We start from the raw sequence: 21,622 nt of genomic DNA on the forward strand, positions 1-21,622 counted from the left end.
ACGTTTGGGGTTGCATCTTGGGGATGTTGGGCGGCCGCGGCCATGAACGTTGATACATAAAGTAGCTCCCGTCTCTCCAAGTCGGAGGAAGAAGGGAGAGAAATTCCAGAAGATCATCCGCCCCGGTCTCTCTTCCCAGGTCTCTTCCAGGTCTTATAGTCTTATAGGCCTTGTCCCTTCTCCAACCCTCCAATCCTCCAGACTTTCAAACCAGTCCCAGCCAAGGGTTACACTGGCTGCTGAGAGCCTCCCTCTTCTTCTCTCCCCCTCTCTGTCCGAGTCCTGACCTTGCCTCTGCGTCATGGATTCAACTGAAACCCGCCGTGGCGAGCCCGCCGACCCTCTCGCCAAGGGCATCATCGCCACTGCCAAACAGTCTCTGGGCGACCTCCTCGTCTGGAAGCAGCGTGTTGTCGTCTCCAACGAGAACGGCGAGACGGCCACAGAATGGCACGACCCGGATCCCCTCCAGAACCCCATCAGCCTCATGGCCCAGCTGTCCGCAAAGGACTGGACCTTCTTCATCGTCGGCTTCTGCGCCTGGACCGCGGATGCCTTCGACTTCCACGCCCTCTCCATCCAGACCGTCAAGCTGGCCCACTACTACGACACCAGCAAGACCGCCATCACCACTGCCATCACCTTGACGCTTCTGCTGCGATCCGTCGGCGCTGCCGTCTTCGGTCTCGCTGGTGACAAATGGGGCCGCAAGTGGCCCATGGTTTTCAACATGATTGTCCTTGGTGTCCTGCAGATTGCCACCATCTACAGCTCAACCTTCTCCCAGTTCTTGGCCGTGCGAAGTCTGTTCGGCCTCTTCATGGGCGGCGTGTACGGCAATGCCATTGCCATGGCGTTGGAGCAGTGCCCGTAAGTCCCCCCCTCCCGAGTTGGAGAAAATTTTATCCCCGTTCTAATTTCGTGCAGCGCAAACGCGAGAGGATTAATGTCGGGCATCCTGCAGCAGGGGTACTCCTTTGGTTACGTCTTGGCTGCGTGCGCCAACCTTGGCGTTGGAGGCGCAACCAACACCTGGAAGACAGTTTTCTGGATTGCCGGTAAGTTGTAACCTTCGCTTGGAAACACCAAAGCCTAAGCATCATGGAACTAACCGCATGACACTCACAGCGGGAATCTCTATCGCCATCGGCATCATCCGCATGTTCTTCCCCGAGTCTCAACAGTTCCTCGATGCCAAGGCTAAGGGCAAGGCGACTGCCACCCCCGGCGCCTTCTGGCGAGACTGCAAGAAGATGTTGGTCCAGGAGTGGAAGATGTGTGTCTACTGCATCATCCTGATGACTTGGTTCAACTACTACTCCCACACCTCCCAAGACTCCTACACCACCTTCATGCTGTCGCAGAAGGAGCTGGCCAACGCCGGCGCTTCCCGTGCCTCCATCATGATGAAGGTCGGCGCCTGTGTTGGTGGAACCATCATCGGATACCTCAGCCAGTTCATCGGCCGTCGCCGCGCCATCATCATGTCCGCTCTCATGTCCGCTCTTCTGATTCCCGCCTGGATCCTTCCCGAGGGTGAGCGAAGCCTGAGCGCTTCCGGTTTCTTCATGCAGTTCTTCGTCCAGGGTGCCTGGGGTGTCATTCCCATCCATCTCAACGAGCTGTCCCCCCCTGCTTTCCGATCTTCCTTCCCTGGTGTCACCTACCAGCTCGGAAACATGATCTCGTCTCCGTCTGCGCAGATCGTCAATGCCATTGCTGAAAAGACCTTTGTGACGCTCAAGAACGGCGACAAGGTTGAGGCATACGGCCCAGTCATGGGTGTGGCCACCGCCATCATTGCCTTGGGAATCATCTTCACCACCATGCTTGGTCCCGAGAAGCGCGGTAGACACTTCGAGCACGCTGTTGCTGGTATGGGAGAGGATCTCAAGCCCGCCAAGGACATCGAGACTGGAAGCATTGACAAGGTTGAGCTGGAGGAGCGAAACTAATTGCTAGAAGCAAGTTTCAAGGCATGAGTTTATGGGAAAGATATCCAAGTACTTCAAGCCTATAGCACGTCCAGTAGAGATATTATGCATTGAGCAAATATGTACTCCATCAAGTTCCTCTTTCCGGCGATTGTTTAAGTGAAACTCGATGAGAAGTTGTGAAAGACATCAGGCTCACCTGCGGATAAGAATAGACTCAGGTGCCATGGATAAAAATAGACTCTGGTGCAGTAACGTTCCAGCATTTAGTTGTGTCGTACTGTCGCGGATAACTCTGCTAGCATGGATCACTATAGTATATTGATAGTATATTATGATACAATTTATTACTGAACTGAGAGTCAAGGTAAGAGTTAAAGTAAGAAATAAAGCAAGAGTTAGAGTCAAGTATTTATTTTATTTTATTTATTTATTTAATTGGTATTAATTGTATACATTTAGTTGTGATTAAGCTGACTTGATTTATCCCCCGCTAGAGAAAGCCTACCTCATCTGAATCTTCACATGTTAAGATCGTGGATTCTACCTGTGGTTTTCCGTATCCAACTTCTACATAGCAGTTGCAGTTTTTACGCATCGTCGAAAGCGTATAATAGCATGGCGTGGCCAAGTGTTCCAATCCCAACCATTCTCTTGAACCTGGGGTCGTAAGAGAATATAAAACGGGCAAAATACTGGATTACCTTCTTTCAATGGGATAGTGGAGTAGCACTTGGACTCCAGCGCTGTTAGACTATAGAATTCTGCAATCTTCTGGAACGTCGGGTATACTGGTACCCATGAATCTCTTTGGTTATTCGGAAGTGAAGTCTTCCAATGATTTGACTTTAATCCAGGTGGAAGAAAGAGATCGGCAGAGGTTAAAGGTAAGAGACGTTCTTCGTCTGTTTTTGTCTTCATGCCCTCCCGCAAGGCATTGAGCATTTCCCTTTTCATCTCACTCGATGCCTAGGTGGAAATGGCAAATAAAAAAACCCTGTGCATGATGGCCACATTTGAGAAAGTATTATATGTCTAGGTCTAGGTCTACCTCAATCGGCGCACCTCGAACGAGGGTTCATCGTATATACCAAGCCAAACTGAGACCAAGGTCAGTATGATCAGACAGTCTACAAGCGTTGTCAAGTTGAAGAATGCCGTTATGATACACGCTTCCTTTTTTAAAAAGAAAAAAACAAGGGCTGATTCACTGCCATTCGTCATAGAAGGCAAATATTAGTGCCTAAGCAGGTAACTCGTGAGCCGTTAATTGCTACTCCAGTAGTTGGTGCCAATATAGCGGTAAATAAGGTGAATGGACGAAGAATCACGGAGACTGCGCAATAACTGCATCAGGCAGAAACAAAAGCGGCCACAAAACACCACCGCACCACCTCAGAAACAAAAATCCAAATTCCCTCTCCATAACCACAAGTTCCTTTTCCACAACCACGGGTGACAGCATTGCAACCCATCCGCGAGGAGTTTTCGAATCTCTGGGAGTCAACTTCCCGGCGGACTGCTTCAATTACCCAAAGGTTGGCGCAAAGAAAGAGAAGACTTGTTTCCAAGGAATAATCGAGAAACCCGCCCGACCAGGATTGGAAGACTCGAAGCCCACTCAGCAATTTACCTCAATCAACACATCGAAGGCGTCAATTCCACGACCAGCGATGGCCAAGCGACCGGTTAAGGCATTGAAGATCACCCTGTATTTTTTAGAAGAATCCTACGTCCAGCTGTCTCTTTTGGGATATCCCGCCTAGCCAGGGCTATTGGAGACGTGCAACACCGCAGTCTCCATCTGCCTTTTGAGCGGGCTGTGGGTCAGTTAACCACGCTGTTGCTCATTTCCCCTACAAAATATAAGGCTGATAGTAAACCCTTACTTTTCGAAGTAAGACCCAAACTTTTCTTATTAGCTAAGTACTGAATAATAAAGGTCTAAGAGGCTCGTTAGAGACTGAAAGACACTGCCCACGTACTGTACTACACTACAGCCCGTACATACCTCTACCTCAGGAAGTTGTCAAATTTCCTGCACCAGGCTTCGTACTACCATCGCCCATTGGTCCTCTGGTTGATCTTCGGGACTGCCACCGTTTCTTACCGCTTAGACCCAAAGGTCTCACCGTCTGCTGATGATCCCACTACCTCGTAGCCACCGTTTTGTACGGCCTGTATTCCACCGTTTACAGCGAGCAGGTCGTCTCCAGCTCGCTCTACCTCTGGCTCGATGGAATCTTCGATATTACAAGATACAAAACTACTCTCCGTCAATCCAGCTGCTAGCGACCGTTGTCTCCTCAAATCCACTTCCCGCGATAGTTGCACGCCGATATACACCAAAGTTCAAATGTCCCTGTCCAACGAAGCCATCATCGCCATCGTCGGAGTCGCTACCAGCCTCCCCCCGGTTGCGTTAATTATCTGGCAATGCTGGATAAAAAACCCCAATCCAAGGGCATATAAATCCTGCCGGTTTGTCTGCCCTTTCTTACCAATGCTTCCGGGCTGGATGTTGATCACACATTGATGACCATTCAGGGCAGGTACTGCTTGACGATATCGAAGGCCAAGAGCTCCCCCGCCTCCGTTCTCGAACCCCAACGACCGATGTCATTGTTCTGTTACGACACTCTTGGCTCTGAGGCCGACTGAATTTGAATATGGAGTTGTCCGAGGGGATGAAGTTGATGGGAAGAAGCTTAATAGGAAGAGCGCCGCAAAGTTGTTTGGATCTAGATCTGAGTGGGTCCATGCACATACGGGGGACCTGTGAAGCAAAAAACAAACAACTTCCCGCAAGCCCCATGGCCATTTGGATCTGGATATGCGTATGTGTCCACACGTACACCTTCGTCAAGGTAGGGGGGCCCATAGCCAACTCTTTGCGAATAGAAACACCATCTTCTAGAAAATATATAGAAGTAATAAATATATCCTCTTGTATATTTTAAGTAATTGTCTAAATAGCTCTATTTTATTTTTATTTTTATGCTCTTCTATGACGGAGTATCTGTATTCTCGCAAATCTGCCTTGCTTTTTGCCTAACTAGACGGAGGGAGGAACCCAGCCGAGCCCGGGGAAAAAAAAACACAGAAGCGGGGGTTGGCCTGGGCTCAGGCAGCCGACCACCCCTACAGCCGCTACAGCCCCTGGGGCCCTCCCCTAGCTCAGGTACCTACAGTGGTGTACCTACCCACCTAAGTCATACACATTATCAACGCGCATCGTTGACCTCACAACATCAATACTACTGACGGCAGCCTTTTATCCTCCCGCATCGGCGTCAAGAGAGGCGACTTCAAGAGAAGCAGCCAAGAAAAATAGCCCATTTACTAGAAATTCATGTGCATCATGAGCGTCTCATTTCTACATGCGCATGCTGTCATGCAATGTGCGTGCCATCCCCAGTTAGTCTCTCTTAAACCATCCGAGTCTGCAACTGGGTGTTCTCCTCTCGCAAGCCCCTCAATTGCTTCTCAAATTCCTTGTTAACCCACTCCCAGTAGGCCGTCCACACACCCGCAGCGCCTGCATTACTGGTCGCTGCTCCAGCGTTACCCGTCATAGCCTTCATCTTCTCACCCAACAAGAGCGTCACTCTGAGGATGCTCTTGTTCGCCTCCTCTTGCTTCTCAAGGTCTTGCTTAACGGCGTTATCTTTGAGCTTGACTGACAGCACTGAACGGTACGACTCGGCAATCGGATTCAGTCGGCGGGCTGTCTCATCAAGATCAATCGCGATTAGCTTCGTGACCATGAGATTGCAGAGCTGGCGAATATCGTTGTCATCTTTGAGACCGTCAACAACACGGTCGTAGAAGTCAATGTTGTTGATGCGGCTAAAGGCAGTTTCCATCAGGGCGTAAAGGGTTTCATACGCGCTCTGCACTCAATTAGTATCCATTCACGGGTAGTTTCAGGGAGCGTCTTACCTTGCGGACTTCCATTCCGTCATCCACAGTGTGCTTGAAAGGACCCATCATGACTTCCCTGACGAGCTCCGTCTTGATTACTGACTCTCTTAAGACGTACGGCATCAGCTCGCCCAGATGCGGGTGAATCAGGTCGGGTTTGTTGCGCGCAGCTGTAGTGAGCGTTATCATCGCCAGGCGGCGAATGTCCATGTCCGAGTCCTGAAGCATAACGAGAAGCATGTCGATGAGAACATTTCGAAGCAATGAGTCAAAGGCCTCATCGCTCTCAGGTAGGGTGTAGCGCACAGCTTGGACAGCCATTCCGCGAACGCCCAAGGATTGGTCCCGGAGAAGAGTCTAGATTTCTCGTTAGCACTATTCATGGGATGAAGTTGTTTCGACAAACTTACCTGGAGACGGGGCATAAACACTGTAGGGTCAAGGGTGACAAGGCGCCCGACACACTCGGCACACACCACCTTGTTGTCGGCATTGTCGGATGCCTTCAAAAGCTGATCCCAGATAGCAGGAGCGTAGTTTCGCAGGTCAGTTGACTGTGCCGAGATGGATTGGAGAATCTCCTTGATGGACTGGATGAGCAGGTACTGGGTGTTTCCTCCCTTCTGCATCGTCTCCAGAATGACGGGAAGGAACTCAGGAACATTGCCGGAGCCCGCTCTGCCAAGAGCGATTGCAGCAGAAAGAGAAACCTTGTCAGGCTCCGTATGGAACTGCTCCAAGAAGAGAGTGGGCTTAAGAGGTGACTTCGTTCCAAGCCTCATTCCAGCCTCTCCTAGGACAGCGAGTGCAAGGCTCACCCGAGCGTCATCGTTACCCTTGGCGCTCGTTTGAAGCTCAGAGACGAAGCTGTTCAGCTTCACGCCAGCGGATTCACCTCCAGTCACTAGGAGTGTTCCAATCACCTTGCCGACGACTGCTGGGTCTCCGGAGACACTGACATCCTTGAGCAGGCCAAGCATGAGCGACTGGCCAGCACCACTTTCGCCAATGCTGCTGATCAACACTAGCAATTGATCCAACACAATGCTTGCAAAGTGTGACTTCAGGAGCTCGCAGAGGGATGTGATCATATCAGCAGTCACGACGAGATCGGCGTGGTCGGGTACAACCTTGGCCAGAATGAGAAGGGTTGGCCCGAGAAGGTGGGTGTCGCTGTGAGTGATGATAGGCATCAAGGCAGAGACAATTCCTTCAATGGTCGGTGGTTCCAGCTGGCCCTTGGTGGCATTTGAGAGCGCTAGGTGCTTGAGCGCCACGATGCTTGATCCTCGTAGAGCTCTGTTGGCCTTTCGCAGTTGGGCAGAGAGCTCCAGGGCAACATCTTGGATCCATGCCTTCTCGAGCTGGCCGGGGCTTCTCGAAAATGCAGCAACATTGTCGACTGCCCTCACAGCTGCCAGCCGCGTAGTCTCATTCTTGAGTCGCTCTTGGAGAACGTTCAGAGCAGCCTTGCGCTTATCAGCTGAGAGTAGGCTCGAACCCTCTGGGCTAGACGTTCGGGAGATGAGGACTCCAAGCGCATGAATAGCCCGCTGGCGAACCTCGGCGTCAGCATCGTTGGCAGAGGATCGGTCAATAATGACATCGTAAAGCTTCTCCAACTCGTCTTTGTACTTGGATCCAGTGTTGCGCGACCTTGGGGGTGTGATGGTCTTAACAAGCTCCTCAACAGTGCGGATAGCTTCGCTTGAAATCTTGTAGAAGCGGTCGTGGACGGCTGAAGCGACTCCGGCAACAATGTTAATCAAGTAGGGTTGAAGGATAGTTGAGGAGTGAGTCTTGGAGATATCGCTGATGAGCTTCAAGGCGGTAACTCGGAGAGTGCTAGGAGTGGCTGTAGAGGATCCACCCGCAGAAGCTAGGGAAGTCGAGACAGAACCAGAGCCGGTGGGCTTGATTGCTTCGATAATGGGACCAAAGACTTCATCGAAGTATTCGGCGAGGCCACCGTGTTGGACCGATACGATGTCATCCAGAAGGCTGATGACGGCTTGCTTGGTTGGGATCGTCTTGCCCTTGAGCTGCTTCGTGATGGCCTTGACAATAAGCGGTGTCAGACGGGCAAGGTCAACTCGAGGGCCAGTGGCAGGGAGTTTTTCAAGAACAGGCGAGGCAAGGCCAGGGCCAGCCATGAATTGGGAGACGGTCCCACCACCACCACTACTTTGCCGTCTTCGCTTCCGGCTAATGGGGATCCGCGACTCAGATTCTGGCTCATAGTCATCCAGCGACAGGTCGGGAGTTTCAAGTCCTTCTCCAGTCTTGCGAACAAGGAGAGAAAGTGCAGAGATGATCTCAAGTCGGACGTTCTCCTCTCTCTCATCAATGCGCTTGATCAGAAGGGGGGCAGCTTGGTTGTACAAAACTCCATTCTCGAGAAGATCTCCACTGGCGCGAGTCGAAATGAGAGTGTACAAGGTCTTGGCTGCGCATCGTCGGACCTTCCAGCTGGCGTCATCATCGTCGTCCTCGAATCCATCGTCGGCATCAAATTCGTCGTCATCGTCAGCTTCTTCCTCGTCCTCGTCCACGTCCATATCCTCATCATCATCATCCATCGAATAATTGGGATCGTATTTGATGAATCGAAGGCAAGACGCCATTGTTTCGTCAGTAAAGGGACGCATTTCTTGGGGGCAGGACGCCAGGAAAGCCTCAAGAGCGACGAGGGCAGCTTCGCGGACGTCGTTGAAATCCTGACCAAGGTCATCTCCATCGCTCAGCTGCTCTAAGTGATTTTGCAGCTCGTCTTCTCCGAGAGCTTGGAGAATGAAGGGAGCAGCTTTGGAAAGGTGAGGACCGAACCTAGAAGGAATGGACCTCGCCATGCTACCCAGGATCGATATGTAAAGGCGGCGTGTAACAGCACTGCTGCTCTGCGAGAGACCAGCGGTAATTCGGTTAACCACATCCTCCAGGTGCTCATCGGACAGGTACACAGCAAGCATCGAAATGGCGACAACAGCACGCTTCTTCACCACTGACGACCCCTTCTCGCTCTCGAGGAGTTGTATAACAACCTCCTGCATCGCTTCGACCTCGACCTGGATGAGCATGGGTCCGAAACATCGAACAACCTCTATCAACACATCGACAGCCTCGGCATTGAGGTCTCCATCGTTTTGCAGCAAGCCCTCTGGAACATCAGGGAGCGTAACCTTGGCGTTCTTCGGAACTTGTGTCTTGGGACCAGGTCCAATCAGTCGGGGAATGAGCACGCGGCTAACTGCATTATACGCTTCTTGGACATCGGAGGTGGGCGGGAGGCCTGGCACCGGGCGGGGGAGAGCGATTATTACGGATCGGAGGGCCAAAGACGGAACTGCGTTGTCCACCGAGTTCTTAAGCTTGAGGGACGAGAGCTTCTCGATCATCGGCGCAATAATCGGAGCAGGGACCTTGCCCACGAGAGGGCCCAAGCTGCACAAAGTTGGTCAGTGACTCGTTTGGTTTCGGAAACCGCCAGTTGCACGCACCATTTGATTGCCAAGTTCTGAACCTCACCGTTCTGGTCGTCGAGGGTCTTGATAATGCTATCCACAGTGCGGGCAGCGATGTTGTAGTCATGATGAAGAAAGTCGGGCTTCGCGTGTCTGAGAAGCTGCAACAAGTCGTTCAAGGACATGAACCGAAAGTCCGGGTCGGTGTCGCTGAGCTTCTGGACATGGCCCATCACCGCCTGAGGCGTGGCGTTAATGGTGGTGCTACTGGCCATGCTGGGCGAGCTTCGCTATGGCAGAACGAGGTGGGGTGAATGAAGTTGGAGGCTTCAAAACATATGTGGCGGGAGTTGGAGAGCCTCCGGGCACACAGTCCGAGGGTTCCAGAGCGGTAGACAAAAGCAAGGTTCGAGAGAAGATGGCAGGCAGAATCTCGTTCACCACCAGTGGTGTTGGAGGTGTGTGAGCGAGGTTGGAGGGGTCGAGCTCTCAGCAGGCAGGCGGGAGAAGCTCGGAGCTAGGGAGCGCTGCCCCGCAATGACATCCCACTGCCAGGCCGGAGCTCTTGGGGTGGAAATTTGGTTTATCCGATGGGCGGCTGGAGTGATCTTGCTCGAAACAAAGAACATTCCAGTTTAAGGACTAAATTAGGCTGAGATCCGAGGGAAAACGCCAGATGAATTCGGAATCGCCTTTTCGCCCAACGTACCAAGTTTCTAGAACCAGTCCAGAGACCCAGTCACATTAGCTCGCCAACATCGCTGTGGAGCCAACACTCTCCAAGCACTTTCGGTCGCGCGTTGGATAAGGTCCGCAACAGGTGCGCATAGACAAACTCCTCAATCTCGAAATGCCCAAGGACCCAAAATTAAGTTGCTATTAAATACTTAACTCATCGTGGCTTGAGCAATAATAGATGGCGCCTTAACTGAAGTTTGGGGGGTTAAGTACTATAGATTATGGGTTAAGCGCTACTATCTCACTTGGGGGCTAGCGGGGGATATTTTGAGATTATGTTGGCCATGGCACCTTTTGCGGATCCTGTTTGATGTCCCACTGTCGTCACTCTGACAAACGACAGTGGGTGGGACGAGGGGGGAAAGCATTCACGAACACTCAGTATTTATTTACTTTAAATAAATTAACAACACACTTATACTCGTAGATATGCAAGCCCATACCCGATATATCTCAATCATGTAGCTTTTGTTTCGTTTTAGTGGAGTGATTCATGGTGTCCCGACACAAGATCACGATCGATTCAATCGACGAGACCCTCCTGATTTGTATCCGCCAAACTCAATTCCCGCACCCTAGCTCCTCATTTCCTTCCGTGATTCGTTCAGATAGACCCAATCCAACTCAGGAACGCAAGACTGGCCCGCGTGGGATAGTGTCGCCACGGCTTCTGTCATTTCGTCGATGCTCGGTACCTCAGGCATGTCTGTGCATTCCTTGACAACCAGGACCTTGAGGCGGGTTTGCACAGCTGTGCTTAGGGCCTCAGTCGGGAACGGATGACGGGTTAGTCGAAGAGTCTCTGGGGCGCCGCCTATAGCGGCGAGGAAGAGTTTGAGGACGCGGGAGCCGATTCGCTCTCGCGTTGGGTGAGGGGGGAAATCAACGTCGAGCAGACGCAGGTTGCAGAACACGTCGTTTTTAGGCTGAAAGTCATTTTCTAGCACATCCAGGATGTGCTCAAAGCTTGTATCCCGATCAAATTCATCAAGAGCCCCATCTACCGAATCTGTGGGTGTAGTTGGCGGTCCGGTTACTTTACCACGGACATACAACTCTTCGACGGGGAGCTCAGACCCAAAGGAGCGCTCAACCAACAATTGGAAGAACTGATCGTCAAAGTCACTATCGTCGATGATAAGTGTTCGCAAGTTCATCCACATGTCAGGCTCGTCAAAGAAGAACTCGATGGCATCCCCGAGGGGTTCGTCCTCTTGCGTGCCGAGCTCCATGACCCGCAATTTGGGCATCACCACATAGTCCTGGCCATTGACAGCCTCATTCAGGATGCCACCAACAACATTGGTCGGGTTAAAATCCTGATGAGAGAGCCGGTGATGGAAGAACAGCGTCTCAATCTCCGGGGTCATAATAAGTACAGAGCCGAACATAAGCTTGACAAGCTCATCCAAAGGAGGAGCATAGTCCGTGTCGCTGTCAATTTCCTCGAATACGTTCGAAATATTGCCATAGTCCAACTCAAAGCCTGCGTGTGCCATGACGGCTGCGAACCCCATGTCCAGACCGTAGCGCACTTCCCACATCCTCCAAGCCCTGATGCGAGACGCTGACCATCCGGACGAGGTGTTCCAATCCAGGGCTGAGAGACATGCAACATGTTTGACATACGGACGAAGGCGTGGGTTTTGGGCCAGCAAGAGGAAGAAGTGAGTGATGTCGGCGGCGTCGGTCATCAAGATGAAGCGAAAGAGCAAGGGCTCGAGTATCGTCCTGGTGCTGCGGCATGTGTATGTCAACGCCCGCAGCGTACGATTGTTTTCAATGAAATCGGCTGAGTAAAAGCTGTCTGGGCGTGTGCTGTATGGCTCCTCTGGGAGAAGCAGCATACCGACATAGCGGACCAGTTCGACGGGCAAGGTTGAGAGTGGCATTTCGGCGATGGCCCAATAACCAAGCCACAAGTTGTTTAAAGACTGTGGGAAAGCTTAAGTAGGTGTGTATCATATGAAATCGTCTGTAAAGGTGGGTAACATTGCCTTTTGTACGGATACGGGGGGACAGCCTGAGACGGGCGCAAGTTAGGACGACGCCATGCTTTGTGGCTGACAGGCAAAGACGTCCCAACGAATCCAGCGAGCAAGTATCGCGGATCCTTGCGGCCGAGACCATTCGGGAGGTGCATCGTTGACCGGTGTGGGTAATATGCAGAAACAGGACCAACATGCAGCAAAAGACTCAGATGACAATATGTTGATGTACGAAGTAATATCTGTCATCCGAAAAAGGGAATCAGCTCAGGAGATAAGTAGTAATTGCTTTCTCCGGTCTGGGACGATGGTGTCCAGTTGTCCGCTGCCACCGGCACAAAATTGAGCTCCGGGGAAGTCGCGACCGTGCTCTACCCCCACGCCTGCCGCGTCTAGACGCCAAGCCGACTTCAACTCATCCCACACATTGGCCATCGCCATCGCAGGCCTCAGCATTCGATTTCTCATCTCAACACCCAGCTGCCAAGAAACTCCCACACATTACAAACTCGCTACTTCTGCATTAAAGCAACGAAAAAAAGCACGCTCGACGCATGTCATAGCGCACTACGCTATCTAGCTCGGATCTCAACCATGGCACGTTGCGACCCTTCTCCCCTTGCGTCTGCTCCATTTGTTGCTGCTTCTCAGCCGCAGACAATGCGACATGGACTAACCCCGGGCGCTCCCCCTCGCAGAACAAGGATTCATCCTTCACGTTTGTGCACATGCACCGGCCCCGCGACGCCGATCTGTTTGAGGATTTCTGCAAAGACAAGCTACCTGACGACGAGATCTACGTCCCGCCCGCCCACCAGCCCATCAACCCAGAGGACGAGGACGATGTCGTCCCTGACCAGCATGCCGCTTTCGGCATTCAGCGAGCCACCCAGAAGTCCAAGGAGCCCGCCTGGAAGGACCTGGGGCTGGCTGAGTTGATGAACAAAGGGCCCTCCGGCCGCGGTGGCGCGGGGTCCAAGAACGCCGGGACCCGGGCATTGCCGCGCTGAGGTGTACGCCGAGTTTTAGAGCAGCCATTGTGGCATCACTCTAATTGGATGTGTTGGCTCGTTTTTTTTTTCTTCTTCCTGGTGCCATGGCGTTGGGTGAGATTATTGTAAAAGATGGGGGTCAAAGCGAAGGGTGGTGACGACACCCACCTCGGTCAAGGATCAATTAAGGCATTTGAATGGATGGCGAGCAACAATCCGTCTGCAGGATTCAGTTTGAGGGATGCATCCAGGCTCGATCTGATTCAGGAGATGCACGCCCAAATCCCAAATAGTCACGGCACAGAGGCATTAGTGAGCAAGGGAGCAAGGGAGAAAGATAATGAGACAAAAGACTACGAGTTCTCGTATTCCGTTCTATCACGGCCATGGCCAAGCCCAAGTCAATTCCAGACCCCCAACTCCCAAACTCCGTTCGTGTCGTATACTGGCATCGCCACAGCCAGCCAGTTCAGCCAGCCATGTCTTGGCTTAGCTCTTGCCCAGAAATCCCTCTCGCTCCAGCACCTCGCTGCGGAACTTGACCAGAAACACCGTCTTCCCGGGCCACATCTCGCCCTCCCCGACGGTGTGCGCCGTCACGCGGGCGGGGAAGTCGGCCCCATCGCACACGCCCTCGACGACGCCAGCCACGAACGCAGCGCAGTTCAGCTGGCTCATCTCCTTGGGCACGCTGATGTACTGGTTGACCAGGGGTTCGTTGTCAATGATCATGTACTCGTCCGGCGTCTCGGGGTTGGCGCTCTTCTCCAGCCGGTCGGCCTGCCGCCCGAACAGGTGCTGCCAGACGTTCTGCTTGATGAAGTGCAGCAGAGCGATGATGGTGAGGGGCCGCAGCTGCGCCCGCGCGGGTTCGCGGTGGATAAGGAGGTCGAGCAGCTTCAGCCCGATGGGGTGGCCCTGGACATTCAGTCTGTAGAGAAGCATCGCACGCACCGTCAGCTCGTCTCGTCCCGTCCCGTCTCGTCTCACCGGTTCCGCGAGGGATGCCTACCGCTGCTCCAGCTCCTGGATGCCCTTGACGCGCCGCTGCGCATACGTCACCATCTCGCCGAACAGGTAGGCGAAGCTGGCCTGGCTCAGCTCGGCCGTCTTGGAGCGGTTGAGGGGCCGGTGGTAGATGGTCTTGCCGTTGCTGGGGTGCCTCAGGCCGGGCTCCTTGCCGGATGGCGTACTGGATTGGAGGTTGGCCATGGTCGGCTGCGTCGTCGTCGTCGTCGTCGCTGGTGTGGGCAGCAGGGCATGCTGTTGCTGCTAAGGTGTTTCCAGGGATTGGAGCTCCGGCTTCAACTTCGACGTCGACGGGGCGCACGTGGAAGGTGGCTTTGGGAAAGTTGGGGGGTGGGATAAGGTAAGGTGTGGGGTCCAGGAGCTAGCTCACCTGGCCTTGACCGAGAGCTCCCTTGCTCACCGTCGTTGATTGTAGGGTAAGTCATCTCCAGGCCGTTCAGCGATGGTAGGAAGGTAGGACTCCGTTAATTCGCCCAGATATCAAGAGTAGTATACATGACAGCGATTATTGTTTTATTATATGCTGTCCTTTTTTATTTACCATGTGCGTACATAAGCAATCTTTGTGTATAACATAACTAACACCCCCCAAATTCATCAATTCATAATGCTACCCCAATCTCCAAGATACCACCCAATATTATTTTCTTCGACTCTGGCCTCAACCATCTACTCTTATTACTGAACTGTCACTACCTTGGATTTCGACTCCTTTTGTTTAATCGTTGCCTCGATCCACTCGGATGCATCATCCAAGGCCTTCTGCGGTGTCTTCTTGCGCTTAAGCAAGAAACCTTGGATCTCGGCTGGCGAAAACATGCCTTCAGGAATCAGCTTTCCGAATTCCACTGATATCTTGCGCAGCTCCTCAGTTGTCACTCCCAGCCCCTCGGTCTGCTTCAACGCCACGTCGTTCTCCGTCTTCGCCTGCGACGGAGTCTTGGGGGGTCCGGAGGCGGAACCGTTACTGACAAGCTTGGCGCGCTTGGCCTCATACATGCGATGGAACAGCTCGGCGGCCTGCACGCTTGAAGCGTTCTTGAAGCCGACTTGAACGTCGACGCGACCTGGACGGATGAGTGCCTCGTCCAGAGATTCGGGCTTGTTGGTCGTCATGATGAGGATGCGACCTTCGTGCGAGGCGACACCGTCGATGGCGTTGAGCAGACCCGAGAGGGAAATGCTTTCTACTGTGAGGATACCGCTCATTCCTCTGCTCTGTTTTCTTTTCGACTTTGTCTTCTTTGTCTTCTTTTTCGACTTTTCGTCTTCTGAGCTGTCCGAGTCGCTCTCGGAGTTGTTGTCAGAGTCGCCGTCGCTCTCCTCCTTCTTGGACTTCTTCTTGGACTTCTTGGACTCCTTGGACTTCTTGGATTTCTTGGCATCTTTGGCATCCTCCTTTTTTTCGTCGGCATCATCTTTAGCATCCTCCTCAGCATCTTCGTCAGGGTCTCGCCGCAACCCCGCGGTGTCGATGTCCTCAAGCAAAACGATGCACCGTCTGGGAAGCCGAGTAAAGAGCGCCGCCAGATCCTCCTCGGTCACACTTATATCCTGTAGACTGATAACGTATATGTCGATTCCAAAAACTCCAGCCAGTGCAAACGAGAAACTGGTCTTTCCCGTGCCTGGGGGGCCGTGGAACAGATATCCTCTTCGGAGAGGGATACCACGAGAAGCATACCACCGAGGCGTTCCAGGATGAAGGTACTCGTTGACATCTCGCAGCACGTCGTGTTTCTCCTTCGAGTCGAGCACGACGGTGCGCATAGGACGAACAGGTCGCCTAGCGACTTGATGCCACATATGGCCGTCGCGTCGAGATTCCTTGGCGCTTGGACGATAGATGGTGGTCTTCTGTCGGGTATCAAGATAGTACATGGTCTTTGCATCTGCAAGGAGCTGTTTGATTGGATCTGTATAGACATATTAGGACGAAGGCCGCTTTGGTGAACAAGGGTGACTCGCCAATAGATCGACCAAAGCAGGAAATCTTGATTTCCTCGAGATCTTTCATAGCTGACCATCCAGAAGTATTCATGAACGACTCCTTTTTTCGGTTCACCCTGAAGTAGGTCCCGTTATGCCAAAACCCGGTTGTACCCATGGCTGGAACATATCGAGGGCTCTGCTTTGAGATTAGACACCCATTCATTCATCATAATTGGAGGTAGAATGGCTTACCGATCTTGCCGCTTGACTGGCAAAGTTGAGGTACTTGGGCTCATCATCGTCATCACCATCACCCACTTCAATCAGCGTCAAGGCATTTGCCATTTCCTCTTCTTCCTCCCATGCACTCTTCCACACAGTCTGGGCCATCAAATAACGGTCCTTTGCAATGTTCTGCTGGTGTGCGAGGAAATTCATAATGTGCGAGTAGATATGATCGTTCTCGCCCACATACAGGGCGCACATGAGGTAACGGCTGTTGAAGACTTGGAGCATACCGTAGACCTGGGTGAGGATCTTTGATAGACCCCAAAGGACACCAAGCATGGTGAGGAGCAGTGAAGGGTCAAGGCCAAACTGCACTCCGATCTGGCGATAGATGAAGAGGAACAGCTGCATCAGAGGCGAAGCCTGACCGGCCGTGGCGAGGAAACTGTCCACCATGCCGGGCGGGAATGGATGTGAGGCGTTGCCAGTGAAGTTGGCGCCTTGGGCGTGGAATAATGGAGGCAGGCCTAACTTGGTCATTTTTGTTAGTGAATCCATGTCGCCTCCGTGGCGGCTCGTCAAGTATGTGGCTTCTCGATCCTCCCAAAACCAAGTTCTGTATCAGCGAGAAACAGAGTGGGAGGAGGGAGAAAAAGACACACAGAGCGAGTGTGAGGGGAGGGAGAAGAGGGTGTAATGGTTCGTCACACAGCGCGGAAACCCCCGTCTTTATACGAAGCGCGAGGCACCTCAACTTGAAGCAGACTCAAACGCCGGCTCTGTTCGGGCCTTGGGAACGAATAATCCACTCCTCACAATGCGGTAGGACGAAACAGGAAGCTCGCGCATCATGCATCACGGTTTGGGTCAACATTGCACTGCATGGTTAGGCTGCCATTAAGGCGACGATGACTGACCCACGTCGTAAGGCTTCAGCCTGGGGCGCTGAGAAGTGGAGGGAGACATTCGCCCGAGCCTCAAGGCAAATCAGGACAACCGCGTAATGGAGTATGGCCTGGCGGATCGATAACAAGTACATGATAGTACTTGCAAACAAGGACGGAGCCGGGCGAGCATGCAGGGCTCACCAGGGGGGTCCACGTAGACTAACAAGAGGAACGAATCATTTGGCGCCACAAGTCGGGCCTGTGAGGATGTAAAAACATCATGTGCTTGCTGTTGTCGCTGCTTGACCGGCTGCATGAACACGGCTGGATTACTCGCTATTCGTCCCGCAGCGCGCATCTGCTTGGCCGCACTTGTATCAGTCGAAGAGTTGGTGCGCGTGTACCAACGTGCGTTGGTGTTGGTGCCAACCGCTCCGACGTTACAGCGGGCGTTTGTGTGCTGGGGAAATGCCCGCTATTTGGCCAGTGGCTGTGTCACGGAGTACAGGCACGGAACAGCCAGTGACTGCAGGTGCTCATCGGACATTTTTGCATGTCAGACGTCGCCAAACAGGTTTTGGACCCTATAACTGCCGACTACCTAAGTAATAAACAACAGTGAGTACTGGTAGGTATTACCAGAGTGGCCTCGTCGACCAATGTGCCCGGGCCGTTGATATGCGGCCCCCTCCCTTTTTGGCCAACAGCGCATCAAGTTTTGACAGACTGCATATTCAGCAACCAACACCTCCTATGGCCAAATAATACATTCCGACTGTTCCGGTTTATTTGTCTGTGAAACCACTATCGGCATATTTGGATCTCGGCTAAGGAACCCGAAGACTCGGTAAGCGGGTCGCCTTGGACATGATGTAGAAGAGGAAATGACGAGATTGTCACAGTTCTTTGCGGACTACTGGCACGGACTGACCAAAGTTACGTCGTGAAAGTCGGCGTTGGCATCTAAGTGGACATTACGGCATTCTTTCCTACTACCAGGAGTAATATTTCTTCAGACAACTCTCATGCATCTAGTAGCTGTGACGTCTCTGAGGCCTAGCGGCTCTATCCATACAATAGCACATAGTTGTCGGAATATTCCTCTTCATCTAGAACTTGGTTACATTTCCGCGTATAACTAAGTCATTCATGTTTCAGCTTCCTAGTGTTTGCCAAGAGAATGTTTGTGGAGGAGACAACTGGGCATCTCGCTAGGATTGTAACCTTGATCAAACACCACGGCCCGGATCTGCACGGAACGCCAGTCTCGGTACTAGTTGCCATTTTAGGACTTGTAATGCTGATTGAGAAGGATAGCTGCTTTGTTATTTATTGACTTGTTCAATGATTCAAGTCGTTAATTGTTGCTTGCTACACACTCCACAGGCTGGCAATGCCCTGGGAAGCGACGCCAAACCAACCCTGGAGAGCCCGACATGTTGAGCCGCAGGTCGCGCACCATGATTCCTCAGAAAACAATTGCCTATCCAAAACAACCCTGCAGGCTGAGTTGCATGACCGGATACCCGTGTCAGTGCTGGCGGGGCATCATAGGTTGCTGTGCCGTAGCCTAATAAGCGACTCCAGAGTCGAGTGTTGAACATTGACATGGTTGGCCCAAAGAAACAACGCATCTCTCAGCTGTAAACATTGCCCCATTCACGGCTGCATGCGCATCTTAGGACTCACACAAACCACCCCCCTCAGAGCCGCAACCCACTAACACCGCTGTCCCGTGCTGCCTCAGCCCTACCGCATTCCGCACCACGCGTGACGTAGCCTGGAGCGGGGCGAACCGGGGTCTTTTGCCAGCTCTGGCGGCGCACGCAGCGGATTCCAGCGTAGTCCTCATCAGGCAGCAGTTGCGTGCGTGTTGCAAGCAGCGAAAAGCCGATAGTGGCCGCCGCGAACGAATTGACTTGTCGATACAAGGAACGGCCGGGGCTTCACAAGGCTGTGAATGACTTGTCATGGGGCGTTGTGGTGCCGGTCTAGACATGCACGGATCCGAGTTGAGCCTCATGGTGTGGGCCAGGACTTGTAATACCAACACTTTCATCCGACCTCCGGGACTTCTATAGCGAACGTCCGGGGTTTGAGGAAAGGCTCTGGCGACTGACCGGGTCCTCGGGTTTCGGATATGCACCGAGTGTTCATTTCTGGTTGGTTTGCACGGGTCGCATCTTCAGCCCTATGCCCGTGTTGGCTGTTGAAACTTGAAAGTGTTGCTGGAAGATTCTTGATTGGGTTCCTCTCTATCGTTGCTTTTCCCAGCCTCTTTCAAGTAAATCCCTTTCAAGTACTCTGTAGTTCTAGTCTGTTCGTCTACGCCACAACGGGCTTCTCGTCCAGCTTGGTCTGGGCCAACTTCTCCTCCACCTCGTCCACTCCATTGCTCCTCTCAGCATCACCAACAGCAGAGGCCGGGACAGGGGCAGCGCCGGCAACGTACTTGACGCCCGAAACGCTCTCGTCGGTGCCGCCCGCCAGGAAATCCTCCGACTCGCCCACCAGCTTGCCGCCGGCCTCCCAGCGGCGCATGCGCTCCTCGCGGCGTTGGCGGCACATGTCGTTGAGCGCCGGCCAGTACGTGGCGTGGTCGTACTCGAAGGGCATGTCGCCGCCCCAGTCCAGGCTCCACAGCTGCTCCGCGGGAACGTACTGCTTCATGTCCTCGTTGAACTTGAGCTTCTCGCGCGTCACGGGGTCGATGAAGGGCGTGATGAGCTTGAAGAAGCCCCAGACGATCCAGGGGACTGTCAAATAGTTAGCATACGTGAACCTCTCAGCTCGAGGGGGTCGACAGAAATACCGTTGATGATGAGCGCCTTGCCCAGTCGCTCCGGGTAGTGGTTCTGCAGGATATGCAGCACCTCTCTGGCCGTCGACACGGGCACGCTGGTGTTCTTGCGCTCCTTGCTCGGCTTGAAGTTGATCAGCAGGCTCAGCATCTCGACGCCGGGCGGCATCATGTCGGTGACGCGCTCCACCATGTAGAACAGGTGGTTGATCTGGCGCGGGCTGGCATCCGTGTTCTGGCGGCCCGGGTTGAGGTACTGGCACGGCCGGCCCTGGTTGTCGAAGCCGACGATGATCTGCTTGCCCGTCTCCTGCTCCGGCGAGATGTAGTCGGGCGTGAACTCGTCCAACCCGTACTCGCGGCGCCAGGCGAGCGTCGCCAGCAGGCGCTTGGCCGAGTCGTCGACGGTCCACTTGGTGGCGCGCAGATAGCGCAGCAGACACTCGCGGGTGAGCCAGGCGCGCTCCTTCTCGGTGATGGGACCGGACTTGTCCTTCTCCTTGTCGCACTGCACCTCGGTGAAGGCCTTGGCCTGTTCCAGGAGCGCGCTGTACTTGGTCCGCTGCTCCTCCGTGAGCTCCGGCCGCGGCGCGGGCTTGGTGTCGGCGGTGGGCGCCGCGATGGGCGTCTTCCGAGGCGCGGCGGCCGCTTCAGCTGTGGACGCCATGGCTTCTATGGCTCTAAATTCCAAGAGAACCCGATGAATGCTCCAGGGAAAACGCGAGGAACACTCCCTGACCTCGACTCGATATCTGCGAATTGCAGCTTGTCGTCGGTTGGCTACTTCGCCCAAGTCAGCTCAGATCTGGTCTCCACCACCACTGGCTGCATCTCTCACCGCTTACTGGGAATCTGCCTCTGATGAGACAAAGGATGAGCCCCGCGAAAACTTACCGGCAGAGGCTGGCTGGCAATTGAATCCGAGACACTCCTTCCTCTGTGTAGTCCAAGGTCAGTCACACCGTCTACATCATATCCATCTCGTGGGGGACACGCACCAGATCGCAAACGCTTCAATTCAGATCTCGGTTTGACGTCAAGTGTTTCCGTTGGGACTGAGGAACAACGAAGCCTTATAACGACCTGCCAAGCACCCTTGTAATCGACGTAAAGAGCCGCAATTCAACCAATTGACAGCAACGAGTCGTCCAATTTCCAGGCCCCTGTCCTAGCTCTCCCAGTTGTCCCAGCGCCCAGATTGCGCTAAACCTGCCCTGAACACTCCTGAGATACAGTGGGGGCTCCCTAATCTGCTAGGCCCGTGGATTCCGGACTCTCGGGCCCATCTCTTCCCGTACCACGCCACTTTTCGTCATGACGCACATGGAAACACTCGCGATAGCGACTCATGAACTCTGTGCAATATGGGAACCCAATATCATCATCAACCGAAGCAAAGAAGGAGCCTCTTGGATTCTTTAGCTGCCCTTGTATGAGAGATTTCTCCCCCGTCTCAACTCCTTCTCGCCTACCCTACGCTGAGTGACCCGGTCTATAGTCATAAAGCCCCCAATACCTTCAGCTCCGGACTGAATGCTCGCTTGTCCATGTCTAAACAAAACCAAACAAGAAAGTAAAACAAAGAGAATAAAGAATAAGACTGTCTAGTATTGGTCTCACGCCACTCGGGGGCTTTGCGCCATCCATGCCATACCATCGCGACAAACCCGGTCCTCCGCCTAAACCTGGGGCCCCTCCTCACGCCGTGC

General features: G+C 53.2%; 6 protein-coding genes across 6 annotated transcripts; 2 read left to right on the plus strand and 4 right to left on the minus strand.

The window, feature by feature from the left end:
- Positions 1 to 209: 209 nt before the first annotated feature.
- Positions 210 to 2,060, plus strand: BGZ61DRAFT_166771 (major facilitator superfamily domain-containing protein). Its single transcript, XM_046237535.1, has 3 exons — positions 210 to 870; positions 928 to 1,058; positions 1,129 to 2,060. The coding sequence occupies exons 1-3, from the start codon at positions 302 to 304 to the stop codon at positions 1,953 to 1,955; spliced, it is 1,527 nt and encodes a 508-aa protein (XP_046108642.1). The 5' UTR covers positions 210 to 301; the 3' UTR covers positions 1,956 to 2,060.
- Positions 2,061 to 5,362: 3,302 nt separating this feature from the next.
- BGZ61DRAFT_529097 (armadillo-type protein) lies at positions 5,363 to 9,594 on the minus strand (the record flags this gene model as incomplete). Its single annotated transcript, XM_046253349.1, has 4 exons — positions 5,363 to 5,827; positions 5,877 to 6,215; positions 6,269 to 9,299; positions 9,356 to 9,594. 4 exons carry the CDS (start codon positions 9,592 to 9,594, stop codon positions 5,363 to 5,365), a joined length of 4,074 nt encoding a protein of 1,357 aa, XP_046108643.1.
- Positions 9,595 to 10,438: 844 nt separating this feature from the next.
- BGZ61DRAFT_445364 (uncharacterized protein) lies at positions 10,439 to 12,355 on the minus strand. The gene has a single exon (XM_046245080.1). The coding sequence runs from the start codon at positions 11,947 to 11,949 to the stop codon at positions 10,633 to 10,635; it is 1,317 nt and encodes a 438-aa protein (XP_046108644.1). The 5' UTR covers positions 11,950 to 12,355; the 3' UTR covers positions 10,439 to 10,632.
- A 1-nt stretch (position 12,356) lies between these two features.
- BGZ61DRAFT_445367 (Apc13p protein-domain-containing protein) lies at positions 12,357 to 13,395 on the plus strand. Its single transcript, XM_046245081.1, has 2 exons — positions 12,357 to 12,642; positions 12,744 to 13,395. The coding sequence occupies exons 1-2, from the start codon at positions 12,640 to 12,642 to the stop codon at positions 13,053 to 13,055; spliced, it is 315 nt and encodes a 104-aa protein (XP_046108645.1). The 5' UTR covers positions 12,357 to 12,639; the 3' UTR covers positions 13,056 to 13,395.
- BGZ61DRAFT_504049 (uncharacterized protein) lies at positions 13,396 to 17,214 on the minus strand. Its single transcript, XM_046251787.1, has 5 exons — positions 16,251 to 17,214; positions 16,035 to 16,194; positions 14,763 to 15,982; positions 14,050 to 14,300; positions 13,396 to 13,968 (listed from the first exon to the last, which is right to left on the minus strand). The coding sequence occupies exons 1-5, from the start codon at positions 16,782 to 16,784 to the stop codon at positions 13,527 to 13,529; spliced, it is 2,607 nt and encodes an 868-aa protein (XP_046108646.1). The 5' UTR covers positions 16,785 to 17,214; the 3' UTR covers positions 13,396 to 13,526.
- A 2,091-nt stretch (positions 17,215 to 19,305) lies between these two features.
- Positions 19,306 to 20,734, minus strand: BGZ61DRAFT_166866 (CRAL-TRIO domain-containing protein). Its single transcript, XM_046237537.1, has 2 exons — positions 19,926 to 20,734; positions 19,306 to 19,869 (listed from the first exon to the last, which is right to left on the minus strand). The coding sequence occupies exons 1-2, from the start codon at positions 20,578 to 20,580 to the stop codon at positions 19,439 to 19,441; spliced, it is 1,086 nt and encodes a 361-aa protein (XP_046108647.1). The 5' UTR covers positions 20,581 to 20,734; the 3' UTR covers positions 19,306 to 19,438.
- Positions 20,735 to 21,622: the final 888 nt, after the last annotated feature.

The sequence above is a fragment of the Ilyonectria robusta genome, assembly GCF_021365365.1.
Source record: "Ilyonectria robusta strain PMI_751 chromosome Unknown BGZ61scaffold_4, whole genome shotgun sequence".
In the NCBI taxonomy this organism is placed as follows: domain Eukaryota; kingdom Fungi; phylum Ascomycota; class Sordariomycetes; order Hypocreales; family Nectriaceae; genus Ilyonectria; species Ilyonectria robusta.